The 8,835-nt window shown below is 41.7% G+C and overlaps 1 protein-coding gene across 1 annotated transcript; it reads right to left on the bottom strand.

The window, feature by feature from the left end:
* Positions 1-6,522: 6,522 nt before the first annotated feature.
* On the bottom strand, positions 6,523-8,423 carry LOC149258962 (uncharacterized). The gene is made up of 2 exons (XM_089443604.1): positions 7,508-8,423; positions 6,523-7,368 (listed from the first exon to the last, which is right to left on the bottom strand). Exons 1-2 carry the CDS (start codon positions 8,129-8,131, stop codon positions 6,523-6,525), a joined length of 1,470 nt encoding a protein of 489 aa, XP_089299730.1. The 5' UTR covers positions 8,132-8,423.
* Positions 8,424-8,835: the final 412 nt, after the last annotated feature.

Below are 8,835 nucleotides of genomic sequence, written 5' to 3'. Positions count from 1 at the left end.
AATACAAGGACTGAGACTTACTCAGAATGGAGACACTTTGACCCATCAACAATTTGTGGACGACACTATGCTGCAAGGCATACCCACAGTCAAGGAAGCCAAAGCATTCAAACAAATTCTATATGAGTTTGCTTTGGCTGCTGGTACTGAAGTAAGCCTTGCAAAATCTAAGATCTTCTTTTTCAACATTGATATCTCTATTCAAAGGAATCTCTCTAGAATTCTAGGCTTTCAAAGAGATTCACTGCCCTCCAAATATCTGGGAGTACCCCTCACAGACAAACCGCTGAGAAAGGACATCTGGGAGGCTATAACAAATAAACTAAAGGACAAGGTCAACAAGTGGACTAGCAGATCCTTGAATTTAGCGGGAAGGTTAGTCCTCACCAAGGCGGTACTACAAACCATCCCAATCTTCATGTTTTCAGCCCTTCCGACACCATCAGGTATCCTTCAGCAAATCAGAAATATCCAAAGAGACTTTCTTTGGGGAAAAGGAGAAGAGAAAAAGAAATGGGCTCTGGTAGCTTGGGACAAGATTTGCAAACCCAAATCCCATGGTGGTTTAGGTCTACATGACCCAATGATTCTAAACAGAGTCTTGGGAGCAAAACTATGGTGGAGATGGCTAAAGGAAATACAAAACCCTTGGGCAAAACTCTGGAAACAAAAATATGCAATGGATTGGAAAGAAAAGGACCACATAAGAATGTCAAGAAACATAAAAGGTTCCCATATTTGGAACAAGGCCTAGGAGAATAGAGCTTTAGTACAAAAACACAGTTTCTGGGAGATCAGAAATGGAAACCTTGCCTGGTTTTGGGAGGACAACTGGCAGCAGGAAGGTAACCTTAGCAGAGAGGAACTAGATAGTATTCAGTCTGACACAAAAAATAAAGGACTGAAAAAAGTGAGTGACTATTGGGAATAGTCAAGGGAGAATTGTAAATGGAGAATTGGAAGCTACCAGAATACAATGAGGCGACCCCGCTGAAAACTCAAGCTAAAGCTCTAGAGATCCTCCTGGAAAAGAGACAACTTTTGACCTCAACTTCTGATGACCTACTAAGATGGGGTAGAAATAATGAGGGTGTCTTCAACCTCAAGGAAGCCAAAATAATAGCTATGGGACTTAACTTACCAAGCACTGACAAGACATGGAAAGATATATGGAACAACCCACACTAGAAGAAGATCAAACTGTTCAGGTGGTTGGTCCAACATGGAAGGATTCTAACTTGGGAGAATCTCAGAAAGAGAGGGTTTGCTGGACCTTCAAGATGCCATTTATGTGGTCAACATGAAGAAACCATGAATCATCTTCTCAATCTCTGCTCATACACCTCAACCTTATGGAATTGGGTAGCCGATGTCTTCAGGCAGACAGACAAGAACAAAAATGACATTATTGTTATGTTGAAAAAATGGAGAAGAGACTTCTCAGACAATGAGACAGTAAATACTGCCTGGGCCCTAATTCCAGGTTTCTTGGTTTGGAATGTCAGGAAAGAATGCAACAACAGAATCTTTAAAGATAAGACTGGCCTAACTCAAAATATCATAACAGTAATCCTAAAGCAGCTTAAGGAAACGATCAATGGCCTAGGGGGGCATTCTCCAGAAAAGCCCCCGGGCAACAGAGAAGCCCGCATTCTGAAACTGTTGGGACTCCAGTCACATAACCCTCAGAGTCCTAATGGAACTGTGAAGCATACCTCAAAAGGAAAAGCTTTCTAGCAACCTCCTCCACATGGTTTTTTAAAATTCAACATAGATGGAGCCTCAAAAGGTAACCCTGGGGACGCTGGTTATGGTGGAGTTATAAGAGATGAGGAGGGCAACTTAAAAGTCATCTTCCACAGCCACCTGGGAAGGGCCACCAATAATATGGCGGAACTCATGGCTATGGAGCTATGCTTGGAGATTCTAATAGAGTACAACATTCACAACGCCATCATCGAGGCTGACTCTGAATTAATCATCAATTCGGTCAAACGGCTAGGCTCAGGCACTTCACCAGATAAAGTCTCGAGCCACTGGAGACTTCTACAAGTCTATCACAGAATACAAGCTCACCTCAGAATTCTAAGAACTCTAAGTTTCGTTCATGTAAGAAGAGAAGCCAACAGTGTAGCAGACTGGCTAGCCAATGAAGGGGTAAGATGCACACGAGACAATAGGTGCTGCAGGTGGGAGGAGGTACCAGACAGCCAATTGCGTGAAGGCTATTCATTTAGGGCCCTCACAGACATGGAGCAGTACTAGAACAGACAGGGCAACTGACTGTCTCCTCTCGTCAATGAAGGATAGGGGTATATCAGGAAGATACACAGAGTTTGGGAACTTGTGGGTCTCGAAGGAAAACAGGCAGCGGCAGAGCAAAGGCTACAGGCCAACGAGCAGGTTGGTGGGTTCGGGAGTTAGTCAGTGGGAGTCAAAACAGTTTCTGGTTTACCACCCTTATCTAGGCGCCCTCAAAACCAAAAGTGGTTTCTACGAATCGCATGCGATGCCACTCAATTGTCAACACGTGGCTTTGGGAGGAGAGTGAATACTGCCCTCATCGGGCAGGTATTCCTCGAGCTTTTGCTCTGCCCGATATGGCCATTGGTCGTTTGATCATGGGGGAGTAGATCGACGGCTATCGGCTATCGAGCAGGTTAGTGGGTCCGGGAGAAAGTCAGAGGGAGTCAAAACAGCTTCTGGTGTACCACCCATATCGGGCGCCCTTGAAACCAAAAGTGGTTTCTATGAATTGTATGCGATGCCACTCAACAGTCTACACGTGAATTGGGGAGGTGAGTGAATACCGCCCTCATCGGGCGGGTATTCCTTGGGCTTATATTCCGCGCGATATGGCCATTGGCCATTTGATCATGGGGGAGAAAATCGACGGCTATCGGCTATCGAGCAGGTTAGTGGGTCCAGGAGAAAGTCAGAGGGAGTCAAAACAGCTTCTGGTTTACCACCCATATCGGGCGCCCTCAAAACCAAAAGTGGTTTCTATGAATTGCATGCGATGCCACTCAACAGTCTACACGTGGCTTGGGGAGGTGAGTGAATACCGCCCTCATCGGGCGGGTATTCCTCGGGCTTATGTTCCGCGCGATATGGCCATTGACCATTAGATCTTGAGGGAGCAGATCGACGACTATTGGCTGTCGAGCAGGTTGGTGGGTCCGGGAGAAAGGCAGCGGACCCAAAATCTCTTGGTTGCATTCTCTATTCCCATTTTTATGTTCGCCAAATGTTTTGTCAGGGCTTCCTTTTTAGTACGGGTACTAAGTGCTGCTAAAAATCTTCCCTTTGCTGGAGGAATTGCTTCCTCTTTACGCCGGTTGTAACTTTTGTAACATATTTTTAGACACAAGTTAATAGAAGGTCCGACTCTTGCTTTAGCAAAAAAAATTAAATAAATTGTCAATCCCGGCTCGTAAGACTTAGAGACGTATCACAATATATGCAAGAATATAACCTCAGGGATTTTTAAAATAAAAGACACTCAAAATAATTCGAAAAGGAAATCATTTAAGAAAAAACCATTTCAAAGTAAACACACTACAGTAAATAAAGAATGCAAAGCTTATTAAAAGACTACAGCTACGCTGCAAATATGAAAGCATGAAACAAATTCAATTTGAACTATTTTAAAATCTGTACTTAAGAAAAATCATTAAATGCTTCTTGCTACTCGAAAGGAATTGCAGTGTTAAATTTAAGAAATTTAAGTTTGTTGATCAGAGATATCTTCAAAAAGTTTTGCTAGACAATTCAGGAACTTGAACTGAAAGTCTCTTCATGTTAATTCTGGCATTAAATTATAATGATGAATATTTAAAATCCTAGGATGAAAAATGTTTATGAATGCCCAAATAATATTAATTAATTAAATTAGAGTTTCCAACTATCATATCATAATTATTATCTCCATTATAAATCCTTGCAATTGAAAATCTATTTCGTTAGCTAACTAATTGAACCTAGCAAATAGTGAAAATGAGGAACACAAATAAAAGAAATGTTTGCTAGCTAAATATACTTAGAAATAAATTCTAGAATAATGATATCACTGAATTCATGAATCAAACCTGCATAATTAAATATCAAAACATAAAGGAGATCTAAAAAAACGAAATTGTGGAATCAGAATTTAAATCACTCACGCATGAAATCAAATGCAGTAAAATAAATCACACTAACAAGAAATAAAATGCAGTGAAATGAATAAATCCTAAGTAATTTAGCTAACAAACAGGCTGATGGGCCCGAACAACTAGCTCGATCTCACTGTAAAAATCAAATCAACAACCCATCTCAGAAATTCGAATTAGCTTGGAAAATATAAATTAATTGCAAAATCATATTGCTACTGAAACCAAATTACATGAATGCTAAATAATTAAATGTTGGGCTCCAGTGGTCTCCTCCAGGGATCATTCCACTTGACTCAGATTCCTCACATGGCGCAATTAAAATCCAGACTCTGCAAATAATACAATGTACAAGTTTGATTTCCTGTGCGATCCCGTCCTCTGTCTACCTCTATGCGTGAACAACAATCTCTATTATATAGTAGTAGTGTTGCCCCTAATTAACCGGATTGATTGTTACATGGTGTATAAATTTAGAATTAATACAAATTGGTTAAGATTACATTGAGAATATTGATTTCAAATTGGGTTTGAATTGGTGCAAATCTGGCTTCTGGAAGTAATTTGACCCCATCGAATTGCTAGCAGAGGCAACGGACGACTGGCGAGCTTCGAGTCCGCCATCATCCTTATCACAACTCTTTGAAAAATCGTTCTTCTGGCCTGACACATAGTTGGGACCCATATACTTGTTGCAACTCTCCCAGCGAAACCATGACCAAATCGCAAATCGATTGCCAATGTTGTTGGAGTAATAATATGTTTCTGAAGACATTTATTTTTAACGAGATCATCTGGGAATATGTTACCCTCGTACGGAATTTTTCCTCTAATATTAACCGCTTTTCAACATACTTTAAGTGGATAAACTTCACCTTAGTTGAAAGAGCATCCCTCGCACTTGGTTTGTTGATGGATATCCAATATGCATTACGTTCATGGCAATTTGATCTGCTATTGCAATCAACGTTATCCTGCCCAATTTATAAAAGCTCCTCCATATTGAATTTGCATACATACTACCAAGGGATTGGAACAAATTAATAATCGAAGTCTCTGAAACCTTTACATCCAGCATTAGAGATCTAACCTTTGAAATATGAACGCCAATATTTGAGCGTGGAGTGAACGGGAGCGGTCGAGCAGTCGAGCAGCGGCCTGCCAAAGTTGGGGGTTAGGGGAGGAGCGGTCGAGCAGCAGCCTGCGAAAGGGCTGTAGCAGGGGAGGAGCGGTCGAGCAGCGACCTGCGAAAGGGCTGTAGCAGGGGAGGAGCGGCGAGCGGCGGCCTGCGAATGGGCTGTAGTAGGGGAGGAGCGGCGAGCAGTGTGGAGTGTGTTAGCACTTGAAATTTCACCTCAGGCTGAGAAAGGTAAACCTCAAGGCAACATCAAACCATTTAGCCCCGTAGCTAGCCCTACGGGGCAGGAGAAGGCTCTCTCCGGTCTATCTCGGTAAAATCTTCAATAGATGAGATGACCAATACGGTGACACTGATATTAGGCTAGTAAACTGATTAGAAAGGTTGATTTGGGGTTTTTAATTAAATGACGGGGTTTTTCTGGGCTGCATGGGAAAAATCACAGCTTGAACAGAGAAATATAATGAACAACACAGATTATCGACTGAGGCAAGGTAGGCAAGAAATTTAACACCAAATCTACATTTAAATGGGATGGCAAGACTGGTGAGGAGCTGACAAGGGCATAGGAGATGAATCCTTGTCAAACAGAGGAAAACATTAAACATGAACAAACTTATAGGCAGAGCATGGCAGGCATGAATTCTTACCTAAACACTTCATTTGTTCAGTTAGAAATGATCATGTAGTGAAATGAAACATAACAGATTATATATGAAACAAGAGAAAAACATATGCTAGATTATCATACCACAGGAATCTCAGAAGTCAGAGCTGTGAAATTTCATTAAAAATCCCTCTGTCAAAGACTGTACAATGGAGCTCATTTCTCCTCTAGCACTCAGAATTTTCTTCTAACTCTCCCCTCAAATCATTATTTTTATACATTAAATAAACTATTCTAAAAAAAAAAAAACAACAGAGCGACCCAACAATAAGGGCGTTGTTTGAACTGAAATTACAAAAAATTAGAAAAGAGAACAACCTTCTATTCTAAAATAATACAATGTCCCTCTAAAAATCCTCTGATGACTAATAAACATGGAGCGCAGATCTTTTTGATTTCTGAGGTCTTGAAATAGGAAATTGGTTCCTATTTTTCTGTTGCGGTTGATGTCTTTGTGGCGTGAATGAGGACCGGATTTAGTGCCCTGGCGGGGTTGACATCACCCGATTCCATATCTAAAGAGAAAACCTTTTTTATTGTAAATATCTGTTATTGGGGCGCCCGCATCATTCGTGAAAGTGGCGGTGGTGATAGTGAGGAGAAAACAAGCCACGACATCCAGTTTCATGGGCAAGATGTTCTAGCACTGCATGCGCAATTGCCTGTCCATCTGTTCCTTGCCCATCCATCCCTGCCTCAAATGCACCTGTAGAAGCATCCACAACTAAGACTGCGGCATCTGCTTGAGACGCACCAACAATCAAGTTTGGAACAAAATCCTTGTGCCCGGGAGAATCTAAAAGTACTACATGAAATTTGACGGTGTCAAAATGTGCTACAGCAACTGTCATAGTTACACCTCTCTCCCTTTCTTCTGGACTTTCATCTAGAACCCATGCATATGCAAAGGATTCCTTCCCTTTCTGCTTAGCCTCTCTTTGGTATTTGTGCATTTCCTTCTGCGAAACCCGACCCATGAGATGGAGAAGTCTTCCTGTTAAAGTTGACTTGCCTGCATCAACATGGCCAACAATTGCAAGATGTAGCAAGTTTTTGCCCTCTTCACTCTGTTCATGAAGCATCCAAGGTTCAGCCTTGTACTCCTCCAGAGCAACAGCATTCTTCAGGACTTTGTTACTATTATGAAAATTGTAACCCGTACTGAAGCTCTGCTTTTGCAACTCCTCTGATACTAGTCCATTTGAAGAAGATTTATCTTCCCAAAGGACTCCATTTTCTCTCTTCTCGTGTTTATCAGCTTTAATGAGTGATGAAGGAGCAGGTTCTTTTGAACTTTTTGCATTATCTTCTACTATTTCTGCCTCCACTTTAGCGGTAATATCCAAAGAAGCTTTTGTTGTAGTAGATGCTGGATTTGACATAGCGCTGATACTAATTGCACATTTTAAATGCTGCATACAACACCACGACTCCAGTTTACGGTTTGGAAAGCTTTATCCACAACTAACTATATCCCCAGAACTATGTTGCATAGCGTGTCTACAGCTGAGAATTTCATATTCTAAAATCTGCAGTTCCTGAAGCAGATGCCTGGGACTCTTCAAAGGAAGCACTTCTAATTGTTCTGCACATGCCACATGTAGAAACATGCTCTGGATTATCATACGTGCAACTCAGACAACGCCAAATCTTGGTTTTTCCATCTGATCGGTCTGCTTTAGGCATGTCTCTGGTTTCTGGAGCAGTTTCCTGGGACTCTTCAAAAGAAGCTTTTCTTGCTGTTCCACAAATTCCACACACAGAAATATGCTCTGGATTGTCATAGGTGCAACACAGACAACGCCACCCCTCTGACAGGTCTGACTTAGGCATATCTTTAATCGTTGCAGCTGCCATCTGACAACCTTTCAGAGAAGCATTTCTAATCACTCCACACATATCACATGCAGAACGATTCTCTGGATTCTCGTAAGTGCAAATTGAGCAATGCCAAACATCAGCTTGTCTATTGAGATTCTCTACTTGTGACACATCATGGCATTCAGCTGATTCTTCATTGTCATCATAATCATAGGCATAGTCCTCATCATAATCATAAGAATCATCATACACGTCCTCATAATCGCGATGCTTGATTTTCCGAGGCATCTTCCATATCATAGCCTGTATAAGCAAGCACTGCAACAATTGCATTTGCCCCTGTAGGGAATTCATCAATCATATACTTCTCATATCCAATTGTACGTGCAATCGGAGACTGAGGTGTTTGCAAACGATAGAGCTTGTTGTCACTGCGGTATTGTACAGATTGAGAAGCGAAACCCATAGTTTGTTTTGCCATCTGGCATTGATACATGTTACGTGGACTTTGATTGTGGTCAGACCAAGGGGTTAGACCAGCAACAACACTTAGTATTGCAGTCGGATGTATTTCTTCGTGGGTTGCAGGAACAACAGATTTCCTTCTCCCTCCATTTCCACCATCAATACATTTTATTTCCATATATGCCTGTCAATACTGCTCAAATGGGCCAATTATGACAATTTCCAAAACAGGTGTTCGGGATCTCCAGTGAGACTTCTCCAAATAGCTTTTTGCCTCTGATTGCTGATGATGTTTTGAATTGTGCTTGTGCAGGGATAGGAGCTTGAAGTCGCTGCTGCCTTTTGAAGAGCTGGAGAATAAATTACATAATCTAAAACAACACATTAAATGATTTCTTCTTCAAAACAGGGTTTTGAAGAAGAATCAATCTCTGACATGAGACGGAGTCTAACAGAGTGAACGGGAGCGGTCGAGCAGCGAGCAGCGGCAAGCAGTGGCGAGCAGGTAACGACAGAGAAAACGGTCTAAGAATAGTCAGGTGCGAGGAAACGGGGTGGGCTCTGAGTGATTTGGAGTTCCTGCGAAAGGGCTG

This window comes from Pinus tabuliformis, chromosome 6 (genome assembly GCF_031772625.1).
Source record: "Pinus tabuliformis cultivar Carrire ecotype Pingquan chromosome 6, CPIR1, whole genome shotgun sequence".
Taxonomy (NCBI): Eukaryota; Viridiplantae; Streptophyta; class Pinopsida; order Pinales; family Pinaceae; genus Pinus; species Pinus tabuliformis.
Note: the sequence above shows the minus strand (reverse complement) of the source record. Positions and strands in the feature narration are given on the sequence as shown.

Bases quoted from the DNA above. Each gene is read 5' to 3' on its own strand.
- LOC149258962 (XM_089443604.1), bottom strand. From the start codon at position 8,131: ATGAATTCCCTACAGGGGCAAATGCAATTGTTGCAGTGCTTGCTTATA. The intron at 7,369-7,507 runs GCATCTGCTTCA...TGTTGTATGCAG, and splicing joins CTTCCTTTGAAGAGTCCCAG to CATTTAAAATGTGCAATTAG.